The sequence below is a fragment of the Euprymna scolopes genome, chromosome 46 (genome assembly GCF_053919585.1).
Source record: "Euprymna scolopes isolate OS-2025 chromosome 46, ASM5391958v1, whole genome shotgun sequence".
Classification (NCBI taxonomy): Eukaryota; Metazoa; Mollusca; class Cephalopoda; order Sepiida; family Sepiolidae; genus Euprymna; species Euprymna scolopes.
Window position 1 is genome coordinate 11,671,343 of NC_136527.1, and position 17,441 is coordinate 11,688,783.

The window sequence follows — 17,441 nt, forward strand, 5'->3', positions numbered from 1 at the left end:
AAAAATAAGAGTGTATTTATATTTTGTATTTTGTGTACAGAAAGTTGGTAGATGAGACAAGTCATTGGTACCGTCGGTTTCAAGCCCGATAATTGAGACTGTTTTAGATATCCATATCAAACTCTCTTCAGATGATGAGTGTTGGCTGAGGATAGCTTGATATGGATATCTAAAACGGTCCTAATGATCGGGCTTGAAACCGACGGTACCAATGAATTATCTGATCTAACAACTTTCTGTACACAAAATACAATATATATATATATATATATATATACATATATGTACATACATACATACATATATATATATATATATATATATATATATATATATATATATATATATATATATATATATATATATATATATACACACGGCGAAATATTTTGATAAAATTATTACTTCAAATCTAAGCGTGGCAGGCTGATGGATAGAACGGAGGTTTTACTTAATTACGTAATTAATTTTATCTCAGATACGCCTGCACTGACTTCGTCAAAATTGCGCGCTTAGCAAGCAAGATGGTATTTCAAACTTAACGGTGATCTAACGACGGACTGAGTCTCAAAGGAAGGTGCCCGGATGCATCTAGGATATAAACAAAACAGACAAAAAAAAAAAAATGGAAAAAAAAGAAGATTATAAAAGGGAAATTAAGATCACAGAAGAGCGAGCGAGAGCGGTAAGTCATGTTTTTCAACGAAACCGCGTCTGCCAGCATCTTTCTAACCCGCATCATCATCGCATCAGCCTCGGCTGCAAAGCATCATAGTACAACTACTATCTCCTCTCTTACAAGATCACACAGGGCGGCGTTCGCTTCCACCGTCGCCGTACCGAATACACAAGCAGTAAAACTAGGAGGGGCGGAATCTACAGGGAGTGGTAGTGCTTCCAGACACAGCGGCAGCCCCTCGAGGGCAGGCCGGTGGTTCTTGCCTACTGTCACCGTCGCGTACACCGTGGGAGGCGCAGCTGTCGACCACGGCGAGGAGCACAGTTTACGAATACCAGTTACACATCGCGAGTGTCCGGTGAATGACTCTCAGAATTACGCCGGTAACAAAACACGGACAGTGGAAAATGTTAAAGCCAACGGCGGCGGCGGTATAGGGTCTCCGACCAGGGGCCACTACGGTGGTCTACCAAACGCCGCCGCCATGCATCCTGTCACGACCTCGACCACAACCACAAACACACAAAGTACCTCAGGAGACACGGTGACGGACTTATCGCTTGAAGATTCCAATGACGGCCTACTGGGATTCACAGGTTTCCGCGTGGTTCCTACCGGCGCTACAAGGGGCGTCGACAGTGCCAGCATTGTGGATACAAACGCCGAATCTGCAATCGACCGTAGTGGAACAACGCCCGGATTTGTAAATATCGACCCATACACTATCTGGAACCCGGAAGAGGCTTACACAGTCCGGGGAATCTGTCTCGTGATATTCGGCACCATGGGAGTACTACTAAATGTGTTTATGATCATAGCGATCGTCCCGAATCGGCGACTTCGGACCGTACGCAACATACTCCTTGTCCACCTCGGCGTGGTCGGACTGGCTTCCTCGGTGACCCTCACTCTGACGGCTGCGATTGTTATATTCCATGGGGTCTGGCTTGGAGGCCGGGTCGTGTGTCATGCGTACGGGTTTACCCTCTCGGTTTTTACGTTTGTTTCTGTATGGACCATCACGGCGCTCAGTTGGGATAAATACCGTACCATAGCTTCTCCGTTACACCATTCCCTGACTGCGAGTTTCAGCAAAATGACCGCTTGTTTTATTTTATTTTGGTTCAGTGCTGTCTCCCTGTCTACACCCCCTCTCTTCGGGGCCAACAAGTTCGTTTTTGATAAAGACATGGCTATATGCATGATCGACTTTAGTAAAGTCCACGGCATGTCATATACACTTATTTACATTTCTTTGGCGTTTGTGATACCGTTTTTATTAATAACCTACTGTTATCTGCACATATTCCGGATAGCCCGCAACCAGAGCAGCCGGATAGCTGCCACAATGGTCCGTATGGTTAGCGTTATCCAGGCCCCAATCTCATCAGCTCCCCAGACGGCTCTTTCTATCAAGGGCACAAAGGCTATATACACCATCTTACAATTAATGGGGGCGTTCACGCTGACATATCTTCCGTTCTCCGTTGTTCTGCTTCTCCGTATGTCGTTTGATATACCTTTGGAACGGGTCGCCGTTGTCTTTGTGACGACGATTTTCCAGGCCGCACCGCTGACCAACGCGGCCGTGTACGGCGTCCGGAACAAGATCTTGCGCGCCTCGTTCTACCGGTACACGCGGCGGAAAGTGCAAGATTTTTGTTACAGGGACCGTCGTCGCGGCAGTGTTCGGTCGGTGACAAAACGATCGACCTCGGCCCTCAGACTCTCGCTACTCCACAAGCGGTGTATCACGTCCGCTGTCGTCCTGCCGAACGAGTTCGGCGGCCAGGTTTCGAACCCTATACACGGATTACGAAGGACACAGTCGTACCCGACAAAAACGCTACCCGAGTTCAATGGAGTGACCATGGGATTATCCAGGACTATCAGCGGACCATATCAACATTCTTTAATCAATTTGAACGAGGTAAAATCGCTTACACCGGTGGACTAAAATATAAAAAGTATCCCCCCCCCCTAGAAAAAAAACACCCCCCAAAAAACAAAAAAAACACAATACAAAAAAAAACAACAAAAAAAAAAAAAACACAAACAAAAAACTCATATCCATAGGAATTCGGACGTTAGCGTTCGAACCTATACACGGATTACGTCGGATAAAAACTTTACTCGCGTTTAACGGAATTACCATGGGATTATTCCGGACTATAAGCGACAAAATTTTCTAATCAATCATAATGAGGTAGACTCGCTCAAAGACGAAGTTCATACCTCACCCCTCATCCCAATAAAAGTATTGAAAAAGAAAAAAACATACATTATATATCGAGGTTTATGTAAAAAAAAAAACACTAGATGGCAGCACCCAACAGGTTGGTCAGTATATTGATCTAATAAATATTTAATAAATATATATATACATACTTATATTTTGTATCAGATGAAGTGATGTTATATATATATATATATATATATATATATATATATATATATATATATATACATATATATAAACATATATATATACATATATATACATATATGCACACACACACACACATACACACACACACACACACACACACACATATATATATATATATATATATATATATATATATATATATATATATATATAGGTTGTCCAAAAAGTTACTAACAGGTTTTGAATTTAAACAGATTCTTTATTTTCGATGATATGTTTCTGTAATTTTAACACAATCCGACTAAGATATTTGAAAATTAAAAACATAAAAGAAAAATTTATTTGTAAAAAATAATGTCTTTTAAATGTTGCCCATTTTCAGTTTCGCATATTTGTGCTCTTTCCAAAACATTATTCATGACGGGTTGCTGAATCGCTTATTTCGTTCCTGATGTTTTCCTTCGATTGTTGTCAGGGTTTACGGGTTTGACGTTTCGAGGTCCGCCAGCTCGCGGAATAAATAATGTGTTTATAAGGAGCTGAAATATGAGCCGTTCCACTAAAGTTAACACATTTACCGAACTTCAATTACTATCGATTACTATATTGTCCTTTTGACTACTGTACACTCTTTAACCCTTATCCTTGAGTGGCCTATCGGCCTTGATAAGTGGTCACGCCTATGTAAAAAAAACAACAACAAAATTTAAAGGGCATTATTTTCCATAAATAAAGCTTGTTTAAAAATAATTTCCCAATGTCTTGAGCAGAGTGATTTAAAATTACAGAAAGATACCATCTCCCTCTCTCTCTCTCTCTCTCTCTCTCTCTCTCTATATATATATATATATATATATATATATATATATATATATATATATATATATATATATATAAAAACTATTAAAAAACTTTTAAATTATAAATCACATTACTTAATATTGAATTAGCTCTAGGACATTTAACTATCGAGCTTATTATATATCTAAATTACAACGAGCATTTCCTGTATTTTAATTAAACTAGTAATTTCACTATTACATTAAAATACACTTAGCTCTTTAGACTATTATTCTAATCTCCTTTAAATTATATATATATATATATATATATATATATAGAGAGAGAGAGAGAGAGAGAGAGAGAGAGAGAGCGAGAAAGAGTGTCAAAAAAGTCATTGTCTATACTCTCTCTCTCACACACACACACACACACACACACACACACACACACACACACACACACACACACATATATATATATATATATATATATATATATATATATATATATATATATATATATATATATATACAGCCTTTGAGATTTGAAAAAAAATCACTCGAATGCCGGTCGAGTGTGAGGGAGAATTTACTCGCCCCAAAATATTTTTACTCGTTCGACTTTATGTCTTTATTTCAGGCAATAATAGTAAATAATTTTACAACAAATCAGGAAATTATTATAATCATCTTTGATATAATTTCGAAGAATTTAAATCATTATAACTACACGTTTTGTCAATTTGAAAAAATACATAAAGAGACACAAAGTCAAAGAAAGAAACAAAATCAACGCATCGATATTTTTTAAAATTTGGTTGAAAATGTACATTACAGATAGCCAGAATTACAAAATTCCTCTTTCTTTAAAAGTCCACATGTGTATATAAAAAATTGGTAGGCGGAGATTTCAGGACACGGAGATCTCGTACCAGGAGAATAAAGAAGAAAAAAAAACTTTAATTAAATGATTTTTCGGTCAACACGTTTTGTTAAAAAAGACTTAAACCGTAGGTATTGAAAAAATGTGTTGACCGAAAAATTATTCAATTAAAGTTTTTTTTTTTTTTTTTATTCTTAATAAAAATATCAACAAACTATTCTTCCGATACCCAAATTATGTCGTAAAATTTCATACAAAAATTAAAATGTCTAGCCTAAACCGTGGGTGTTGAAAAAAAAGTGTTACGAAATCTCCGGGTATTCATGATTGTGGACTGAAATTTCCTGGTACGAGATCTCCGTGGTTTGAAATCTCCGATATTCAAAAAAAAAAAAAAAAAAAAAAAAATACCAGAAATACTAAGAAAATCGGCATGCTTTAATATCTTTTTCAAATTTAAACGGTCAACTTTTCTTTGTAATTTATGGAAAAAAACTTTGATATAGAACAGAAATTGGTCTATTTTGTTTCTATTAAAACAAAGAATTCACCTCGAAACAACATTCTTAAATTTAGAATATCATTTTTAAAATTCGGTATCGATGATTTTTTGAAAGTTGCGCAATTTATATATTTTGACTACACGCCGAATGTGTAAATTTGACCTCTTGTTGACCTTAGCGTGACCACTCTTTTTTCAATAATGAAAGAATTCACAAATGATGAGACATAGGCCATTCTAAGTCACCGCATATTTGAGGGTCGTAAAATAAATGAGTTTTTCCCGTTACTTTATTTAAAGAAATTTTATCGACTGGCAGGGGAGTGATTTACGACTTTTAGTCGCCCCAAGAAATTTTCAATCGACTGTGGCGACCGGTCGTGTAAAGTCTCAAAGGCTATATAATATATATATATATATATATATATATATATATATACATACATATATATATATATATATATACATATATATATATATATATATTATATATATATATATATACATCGACAATTATGTAATTTCCGTGTTATATTTTTATATTTAATATATATATATAAATATATATATATATATATATATATATATATATATATATATATATATATATGGTGATCAGAAAGTAACTCCCTATTCTAAAATAACTCTAATATATTTTTAAAAGTATAATTCCAGACTTTTTGGACACTCTGTACACACACACACACACACACACACACACACACACACACACACAACACACACACATATATATATATATATATATATATATATATATATATATATGTATATAAAGAGAGAGATAGACAGAGAGAAAGAGAAAGAGAGGAGAGAGAGAGAGAGTAAAAAAGTCACTCTATCTCTATATATATACATATAAATATTTTTATGTACATATATGTATATATATATATATATATATATATATATATATATATATATATATATATAAAAGTAAATCCCTATTCTAAAATAACAATAATATATTTTTGAAGTATACTTTTTCCAATTAATGAGAAGAAAGTATATTACATTGATTTTTATTTAAAATTCAAATATGGCAACCACCATTCGCCACCAGCTTTTCAAGTCGATCATGAACCGCATCAACTGATTTCACAAGAAACTCTTGCGGGATTGAGCTTTCACATATTCTTCCATTCAAGATTAAAAACCAAATTCATATAACAGATCTGAAAATAAAACAAAGCACAGATTCAATTACTACACACACACACACACACACACACACACACACACACACACACACACACACACACATTCAAATGACTCAAACAATTCTTATATTTTTATGCATATTTTATTATTTCATAATTCAATTTTGGAATTTTTTAAAATATGGAAATATCTTTTTAAATCATTGAAATGTTTTTTTAAAGCATTCTCCTGAAACATTTCTGAATAGGACACTTTGAAAACAAAAGAGAACGTCCGAAACGCGTTAAAACTATTTCCAAAAAGTTATTTACATTATTTAGAAAATTATTTCAATGTTTAAAATTTTTTTTTTAAACTTAAATTAAGAAATATTAAAATACTACATTTATCATCTCGCTAGGATATATATATATATATATATATATATATATATATATATATATATATATATATATATATATATATTTACCGTATTTTAGGGTAATTGCGCCAAGTTTGGGGTAATTGCGTTAACTAGCTAAAAGTGCTCTTTTGGCTACCACACATATAAAGAGTACTTACCCTCAGATTTGGCGGAAATACCATAAATGCACACACACACACACACACACACACACACACACACACACACACACACACACGCGCACAAACACACAAACACACACACACACACACTCAAAAACACACACACATATGTAGACTTTGAGGTTGTTATTTTTCAAAGGTAAGGTTACCAGTTAAATGTAACGAGGTTAATACAACAGTGCTCAATACTGAAGTAGAGCAGGTTATACTTTCAATTTCTTTTTACATAAGCCGTAACGGGTTTCTACACAATCATGAGCATGTTTCGGTCCTCCAGTATTCAGCAACTTGACGCCGCTTCAGGCAATCACCTGTATAGTGAAGCGAACTCAGTATTTTACACGTTACTAAATATTAGAGGACCGAAACATGGTCAAAACTGTGTAGCAACACATTACATCTTATGTAAAAACAAATTTATATATATATATATATATATATATATATATATATATATATATATATATACTAGCATGGGTGCCTGGCGTTGCCCGGGTATTTGGAGGTGTATGTTGAGCAATAAAAAAAAGCGGTCAATTTTTTTAATTTGACCCCTATTATAACCCCTTAACATCTATTGTTTTAGCGCAAATCACGTTATTAAGTTCGATCCATGTCCAAGGAACCTATATCTAAAATTTCAAGTGTGTAGACTGAAGATTGTCGGAGGAGTTTGGTAGAGTTCTCAAAGGTCAAATCGTTGAACTTTGACCCCTAAATCGCAAAATTAATGGCCGAAAACCGATCACATCGATTTCCCCAAATCGCAGTACCCTGTATATCAAATTTCGAGTCTGTAGACTAAAAATTGACAGAGTTATTGCGTAGGGAAATGTAGACACACAGACAGACACACAGACACGTTCACTTTTATATATATATATATATATATATATATATATATATATATATATATAATATAAGACTCGAGTTTTGGACATCCGGTTCGTTGACTGTCATGCCTGTTGTGTGCTGCGACGTTGTTTGGCTGTGGAATATATATATATATATATATATATATATATATATATATATACTAGCAGTTCAGCTCAGCTTTGCTCGGGGCCTATGTACTGCTAATAACTTTATGTACATACATATATCTATATATCTATAAAATGAACGTGTTTGTGCATGTGCCTGTGTGTCTGTATGTGTGTCAGTGTGTGTACAATCTCCTACGACATAATTCTGTCAATTTTTAGTCTACAGACCCGAAAATGTGATATACAGGGTACTGAGATTTGGGAAAATCGATGTGATCGGTTTTCAGAAATTTGGCTATTAACGGGTAAAAGTTCAACGATTTGACCTTTGAGAACTCTACCAAACTCCTCCGACAATTTTGTGTCTAAAGACTTGAAATTTTAGATACAGGTTCCTTGGACATGGACCCAACTTAATAACTGTATTTGAGCCCAAAACAATAAAGTTTAAGGTGTCATAATAGGGGTTAAAGTTAAAAAAAGTGACCGCTTTTTTTTTTGCTCAACATACACCTCTAAATACCTGTCGGAGGAGTTTGGTAGAGTTCTCAAAGGTCAAATCGTTGAACTTTGACCCTTTAATGGCCAAATTTCTGGCCGAAAACCGATCACATAGATTTTCCCCAAATCTCAGTACCCTGTAGACTTAAAATTGACAGAGTTATTGCGTAGGGAAATGTGCACACAGACAGATACACATACGGACAGATACACAGACACGTTCACTTTTATAGATAAATTGTAGATTTTATAATTAATTACTTTTTTGTAATAAAATACAGAATTTTCCAAACAAAAAATTATTATTTGGACAAGGAACATATGACATTAAAAGTTCTTTCCTTATTCCATAGAGTTACGTTGTAAGGCTCATCTCCTCAGAGGGAACGTCTTTAGCAAAATATTTATTATATATTATATATATTATATATATATATATATATATATATATATATATATATATATATATACACACACATATATAAACACACACACATACATATATATATATATCTATATCTACATCTATCTATCTATCTATCTTTCTATCTATCTATCTATCTATATATATATATATATATATATATATATATATATATATATATATATATATGGCGATTAAGCTACACTGAATATTCTGCGTTTCATCCAACTATAGGATTCGTCAGGCTTATGCGCGCATTTTGTGGTTGCTTCTGCTTTTTATATATGTTGAGGATTTCTAGTTGGCCAATCAGCTTTCTAGTATCCACCGCGCCCCTTCCTATCAGCCAATGGGCATGCATTTTATCAAACAAAGGATCTGTTTTAGAACTAGGTTAGTGGTTATATATATATATATATATATATATATATATATATATATATATATATATATATATATATATATATGTATATATACGTTTTATTTTTGATTACCGTATCTTTCTGTTAAGTTACATTATTGTTTCAGGTACCTGGCCGTTTTTTTGGCCGTCTGTAGCTTCCCTAGACTTTTACAGAAACACACACACACACACACACACACACACACACACACACACACACACACACACACACACACACACACACACACATATATATATATATATATATATGTGTGTGTGTGTGTGTGTGTATGTATATGTGTGTGTTTGTGTATGTGCACGTTCGTGCTTTTGTGCGTGCGTGTGTACGTGTGTGTATGTGTGTTTGAAGTACGTTTACAAGCAATGAGTTAGTATTCTAGCAAAAAGAACACAAACACACCATTAAAGTCGAATCAAGATATTTCAGTCGATACGTTCGACCATATTCATTTGATAATGTCGCTTTATTGAACTCGACATTTTTATACGATGAAGGAAAAAAAACAATTGAGGGGAGTTTTAATGTGTGTGTGTGTGTGTGTGTGTGTGTAAATGTTTTCTCAATTCTATTTCACGCTTTATTAAATTATTAAATTCAATCCTTTAATTCAAGAAGCTCAATGTAATTACAGAGCATATAACGAATAAATGACAAAAATTTATATTTCAAATTTCAAGATGTTGACCACCTTACAATTTATTTCTTTAAGTTCGTTGACATGCACGATTCTTGACAGCACCCGCTTCGTAGCGCAAAAGCGTTCATTTAATTATTATTTATTTTGCGCTACGAAACAGCTGCTGTCAAGAATTGTTCATGTCAATGTACTCAAAAGAATAAATTATAAGATGGTCAACATTTTGCAATTTTGAATATAGCCTTTTGTTATTTATTCATTATATGCTTTATAATTACATTATATGTTCACACACACACACACAGACACACACACACACACACACATATATATATATATATATATATATATAATTTTATGCAGGGTACAAAATTTCATTATTACAATCATGACAGGAAGACCCGTTTTGTTGTTCATGACTAAAAGTGAAAAAAAGAAATTATAAATGGTGGAGGCCAGCTGACCGGTTTCGCCCTCACATTTAATGGCCCTGTTTTATTAATAAAATCGAGTGAAATGGGGGAGGATACATTTAAAATGGGAGTCAATACGTTTAAAAACATAGAGATATAGTGTATTAGAAAAAAAAAACTCCCCCCCCAAATAACCGGATACACTATATGCCTAAAATACCGATGCGTATGATATCACCTAGAAACTGATCACGTTCAGACCTAAGAGACATTCCCTCTGCTTACAGAGAGAAGGAAGTTCCTCGATCCAGCTTATGAAAAGTGAGGGCTGGCATCCTACATTAATTTTCTTTTTTCATTTCCAACTTTTAATCATGAACATCAAAACGGGTCTTCCTGTCATGATTTTAATATATATATATATATATATATATATATATATATATATATATATATATATATATATATATATAAAGTAATGTGATTTATAATTTAAAAGTTTTAAAAAATTTTTAAATTTAAAAATCAAAATTTAATTAAATTAAAAATCAGTTTCATAAGAAGGAACAACAACAAAGTCAATTATCTGTACGATCGTTTCGGAAATCCGTGCTTTTTATTTGTGGTATACATGAAGTCACGTAGAACAATTATACATAGTTTTTTTGGTAAGCACGGTCTCCTCATCAGCAAATTTAGGAGGATTTCTATTGAATTGAAAAGACACCAAAAATAAACCTAGCATTAAAAGTAAGGCAGATGAATCTGAAAAATTGAAGTAAAAGGTTTGGATTTAAAATTTATAAGAAAATTAATAAGAAAATTGGTATAGGTTAGAGATAGAAATGAGTAGAAAAAAAAAATATATTTTTGAATTTACATAATAAATTTGATTTAAAAATATATAGATATATAATTACCTTTTGGTTTTTCTTTTTTTGAAATCAGGAACTGTATTTAAAGTAGTCATTTAGATGTTTGCTATAGCTTTTTATTTTATTGAATGATGAATTTTAAAAGGGCGACGCTCGTGCAGTAAATTGTTTCCGTTAGCGTATTTTGATTTAGAGACGCTACAGTTAATATCTATAGAGAGAGAGTATTTTTTTTTTTTTGCAAGTTTTTAAGGGGAGATAATTGTCATGGCTTTATTTATTATTTGATTTACGAGTCTAAGGGCGGTAATTGGTTTAACTTAATTTATTAAAAAAAAAAAATCTATTTTTACTAATGAGTAATTTTTAATGATTTAAGGTGGTTTATATTTATTAAATTTAAACCAACGTTTATGATTACACGATAGAAGCTCGTGTCTTGAATTTACTAGTTTGGTTGTGCTTTTTATATCTTCATATTTTAAAATTTTTAGGGTTTCTTTTGTACATAATGTACAAAATTTATCTCCTGGTTTATATGATTTGCAAGTCTCAATTATTTGCCATTTTAAGTTGAAAGAAATATTGCTATATATATATATATATATATATATATATATATATATATATATATATATATACTAGCAGTTCAGCTGGGCTTTGTTCGGGTCCTATGTACTGTTCATAACCGTACACACACACACACACACACACACACACACACACACACATACACACACACACACACAGATATATATATATCTATATACACACACACACACACACACACATATATATATATATATATATATGTATATGTATAACTACTTCATTTACTCACATAAAATGAATATATGAAAGTATAGATTTATGCGTAAACTTTAAGTATTTACTTCAAAAGTGCTCAATAAGTAGGTAAAACTAGTTAGCAATTTATAAAATATATATGGCGATTAAGCTACACTGAATATTCCGCGTTTCATCCTCTCGAGGATTCTTCAGGCTTATGTATATGTATATATATATGTATATATATATGCATATATATATGCATATATATATGCATATATATATATATATATATATATATATATATATATATATATATATATATATATATATATATGCATATATATATTTTCAAATCTTTTGAACTTTGACACCTTGGAAATTCAAATTTTCGACCGAAACCGATTAAAAAGCTTGCCTTATCTCTGAATACACTGTATGCAAAATTTCAAATGTGAAGACCAGAAATTGGCTGAGGAATTTGGTAGAGACTGCAGAGATAAAATTTTTAAAACTTTGCCCCCAATATTGACCCCCTTAACATTAATTTTTTTAGGATCAAATCAAATAAAAAGTTTGACCCATGTCCAAGTAACCTACATCTAAAATTGCAAGTGTTTAAACACAAAATTGACGGAGAAGTTTGGTAGAGTTCTCAAAAGTAATATCGCTGAACTTTGAGCACTTGACAGCCAAATTTATGACCGAAAACCGATTAAAAAGATTTCCCCAAATCTCAAAACCCCTTATGTTAAATCTCGAGTCTGTAGACCGAAAATCGACAGAGTTATTTGGTAGGGAAACGTGTACACACACACACACACACACACACACACACACACACACACACACACACACATTTTCACTTTTATATATGTACTAGCAGTTCCGCCCGGCTTTGCTCGGGCACTATGTACTGTTACATAACTTTATATGCATATATTAAAATGTGTGAATAATGTACGGTAATGCCTTTCTATATAATAGGCTTCCTTAACTACCATAGAGAAAAGTTGGTGGAGACCGCAGACGTCAATTTATTTTTAATTTTGGCCCCAATTTTGACCCCTTAACATTTATTGTTTTGGTCTCAAATTGAATTAAAATATTTAATCCATGTCCAAGTAACCTACATCTAAAATTTCAAGTGTTTAGACCAAAAATTGGCAGAGGAGTTTGGTAGAGTCTGCAAAGTTCAATTCTGTGAACTTTGACCTCTAAGAAGCCAAATTGTCGCCCAAAAGCAAATACAAAAGCTTGTAGCATGTCTGAATACCCTGTATGCAAAATCTCAAATGTTTAGAACAAAAATTGGCTGAATAGTTTGCTAGAGAACGCAAAGGTAAAATCTTTTGAACTTTGGTCCCTTGGAAGCCAAATTTTCAGCAAAAAAAAAAAACGATTAAAAATATTCGAACACACTTTACGTAAAATTTCAAATGTTTAGACCAAAAATTGGCTGAGTAATTTAGTAGAGACCGCAGAGGTCAATTTAAAAAAAAAATTGAAACCAATTATGACCCCTTAACATTTATTGTTTTGGGCTCAAATCCAATTATAAAGTTAGATCCATGTTCAAGTGACCTATATCTAAAATTCGACCCAAAATTGGCAGAGAAGTTTGGTAAAGTTCTCAAAGATCAAATCGTTGAACTTTGACCCCTTAACAGCAAAATATCTGGCCGAAAACCGATTAAAAAGATTTTCCCAAATCTTAGTATCCCTTATGTCAAATCTGGAGTCTATAGACTGAAAATTGACAGAGTTATTGTGCAGGGAACTGTACACACACAGACTGACACACACACATAGACATTTTCACTTATATCTATCTATGCATTTCAGCCCGGCGTTGCCCGGGTGTTTGGAGGTGTATGTTGAGCCAAAAAAAAAAAGCGGTCAATTTTTTTAAAATTTGACCCCTATTATGACCCCTTAACATTTCAAGTGTTTAGACCCAAAATTGTCGGAGGAGTTTGGTAGAGTTTTCAAAGGTGAAATCGTTGAACTTTGGCCCCTTAACAGCCAAATTTCTGGGCGAAAATTGATTACAAAGGTTTTCCCAAATCTCAGTACCGTGTATGTCAAATTTCGAGAGTTATTGTGTAGGGAAATGTGCACACACACACACACACACACACACACACACACACACACACACACTTTCACTTTTATATATACACTAGCAGTTCCGCCCGGCTTTGCTCGGGCCCTATGTACTTAGCATTTATTGTTTTGGGCTCAAATAGAATTATAAAGTTAGATCCCTGTCCAAGTAATCTATATCTAAAATTGAAAGTGTTTAGACTTAAAATTGGCGGAGGAGTTTGATAGAGTTCTCAAAGGTCAAATCGTTGAACTTTGACCCCTTAACAGAATAATTTCTGGCCGAAAACCGATTAAAAAGATTTTCCCAATCTCAACACCCCTTATGCCAAATATCGAGTTTGTAGATCGAAAATTGACAGAGTTATTTGGTATGAAAATGTACACAGACACACAAACACACATACACACTGACGGACAATTTTACTTTTATATATATACTAGCGTTCAGCCCGGCGTTTCCCGGGTGTTTGAAGGTGTCTGTTGAGCAAAAAAAAAAAAAAAAAAACAACAAAAAAAAACAACGGTTAATACTTTTAACTTTTACTCCTATTATAACCCCTTAACATATATTGTTTTGGGCTCAAATTAATTATTAAGTAAGATCCATGCCCAAGGAACCTATATCTAAAATTTCAAGTGTATAGACCCAAAATTGTCGGGGGAGTTTGGTAGAGTTCTCAAAGGTCGAATCGTTGAACTTTGACCTCTTAATCGCTAAATGTCTGGCCGAAAACAGATCACATAGATTGTCACAAATCTCAGTACTCTGTATATCAAATTTCGAGTCTGTAGGCTGAAAATTGACAGAGTTATTGCGTAGGGAAATGTACACACACAGACAGACACAGATACACAGATACGTTCACTTTTATAGAAAGTCTTAGGCAGACGTGCAAACATACATACATAGATTTATATATATGTTGCTCAAATTTTCGACCGAAACCGATTAAAAAGCTTGCATTATCTCTGAATACCCTTTATGTAAACTTTCAGATGTTTAGACCAGAAATTGTCTGAGTAATTTGGCAGAGACCGCTGTCTATCTATCGTCTATTCTCTCTCTCTCTCTCTCTCTCTCTCTATATATATATATATATATATATATATATATAACTAAATAAATATATACATATATATATATATATATATATAAATATATATATATATACATATTCTTCCGTTTTTCTGCCTTTTTTCTTTCTTTTTTATTCTATAAAGTCTTGACGTCCTTTCTATGTCTGGAGTCTAAAAATATCACTTAACCCCCATCCCTTCCGTCTCCCTAATTCTTCCATATGAGAACCAGACGCTTTCAGTGCTACACAAACGTTATTACGTCGACTGACGAGGACTTTTGGTCCTTACCGACCAATTGTCCGAAACATTAGCATGTCCAGTGTAGCGACTTTGTAATATTTGTGTATATAAATAAAAATAATACATATATATACATATATACATATATACATATATATATACATATATATTAATATGATGATTGCAACGTCTCAGACGAGTGCCACTCCCTCAGACATTTAAAATCCATGAGCCCAAATGCCTGAGGGAGTATCTATACAAAGAAAATGTTATAGAGTCTTAGCTTTGTACGACAGCTAAGTCTCTCTCTTGGTTCAAAATGTTGAGATCCAGCAACAAGCAAGAGCAAGATAGCCAGCAACAAATTAAACTGCAGACCAGCTTCATGCGTGTATATATATATATATATATATATATATATATATATATATACATATTCTTCCGTTTTTCTGCCTTTTTTCTTTCTTTTTTATTCTATAAAGTCTTGACGTCCTTTCTATGTCTGGAGTCTAAAAATATCACTCACGGGTACTGGTCTCCTGCTTTATGGTTTTTTAAATCAGAGATTTGCTTCTTCTAGAAAGGTTGCCTTCACCACGGCTTACGGGAGCCCTCTCCACCCCAATACGCATATACACACACACAAATATACACGGTGCTAGTTGGCCGTTGACCCAATAAAAGAGTTCATTCTCCCCTTTGGAAGGTCTTGTTTTAATCCTCCAGGGAGACTAGCCCTAAACTGGTTCCCCCACCAGACTTGTTTGGTGAGGAGGGCGGCTAGTCTCCCTGGAGGATTAAAAACAAGACCTTCCAAATGGCGAATATATACATATATATATATATATATATATATATATATATATATATATATATATATATATATATACATACATATATATATATATATATATATATATATATATATATATACACTAGGAGGGAGATACGATGTTGTCCGGGATTGAATGAGGATAAACATATATTCTATCATCTCATACTTTTATTGCCACCGACGACGGTTAAATCGGCCATTTTAAAAATGCAAATCGATTGATTGTCTGTTTTAGTTACGAATCCCCATCCTCCGCAGTCTACACGGTGACTTAGTCCACAATAGATTGTAGCCTACATTGCACTGTAGAGAATCTACTGTTGTTTTTATAAAATTATACGCACATGTAATGGCTATGGTTAAAGTTTAAAATGCAAAAGTCAAATATCATGGTTCAATTGTATTCTAAGCAGAAACAATCATTTCGAAGGCGCCCCTGTCATATCAAAGAACCATCTGTTGGTTTTATGAAAGTAATCCTTTAAAGTTAAACGCACAAAAATGAAGTATCATGATTTAATTGTGCTCTAAGCAGAAACATTCATTTCGAACGCGCCCCTGTCTTATAAAAGAATTTGGTCCTTTCTACCTGTTCCGCGATAAAACTTCTCCAGCTTCAGCCCCTTTCCCATCGACGGAATGTTGCATCCTTCTGCCTGTTCTACAAGTATTTTAATGGAAGATGTTCCGACGAACTCCACGCCTTTGTATCCCCTCGACGTAAATGCCCCCGACAAACCAGACAAACAGCAAAATCCCACCCCTACACAGTAGTGATCCCTAGATGTAAGAAATCCTTCTACTCTAATAGTTTCTGCTAGACTTTGGAACTCACTTCCGGGTTCCTGCTTCCCCAACTGTACTGACACGCGGAAGTTTAAATGTAATATTAACATATAATTGAATAAAAATAAATTCTGATTTCGTTTATCAACGTCTCTCTGGAAAGGGATGGGATTCATTTCCAGAGGATTTCCCTTAATCCTGGCTTCAAACCAGGAGCTTCAAAGATTAAGAGTTTTCCTAAGGATGTTGGTGGTACCTACAATAGCAGAGGTCTAAAGGCCGCCTAAAACGTCGAGGATTGGTAGTTTTTTCAATTGTCCTTCCAGACGACTTGATACTACT

General features: G+C 33.7%; 1 protein-coding gene across 1 annotated transcript; it reads left to right on the top strand.

The window, feature by feature from the left end:
• Positions 1 to 406: 406 nt before the first annotated feature.
• Positions 407 to 2,955, top strand: LOC145271107 (uncharacterized). The gene has a single exon (XM_080126649.1). It carries the CDS (start codon positions 693 to 695, stop codon positions 2,634 to 2,636), a length of 1,944 nt encoding a protein of 647 aa, XP_079982775.1. The 5' UTR covers positions 407 to 692; the 3' UTR covers positions 2,637 to 2,955.
• Positions 2,956 to 17,441: the final 14,486 nt, after the last annotated feature.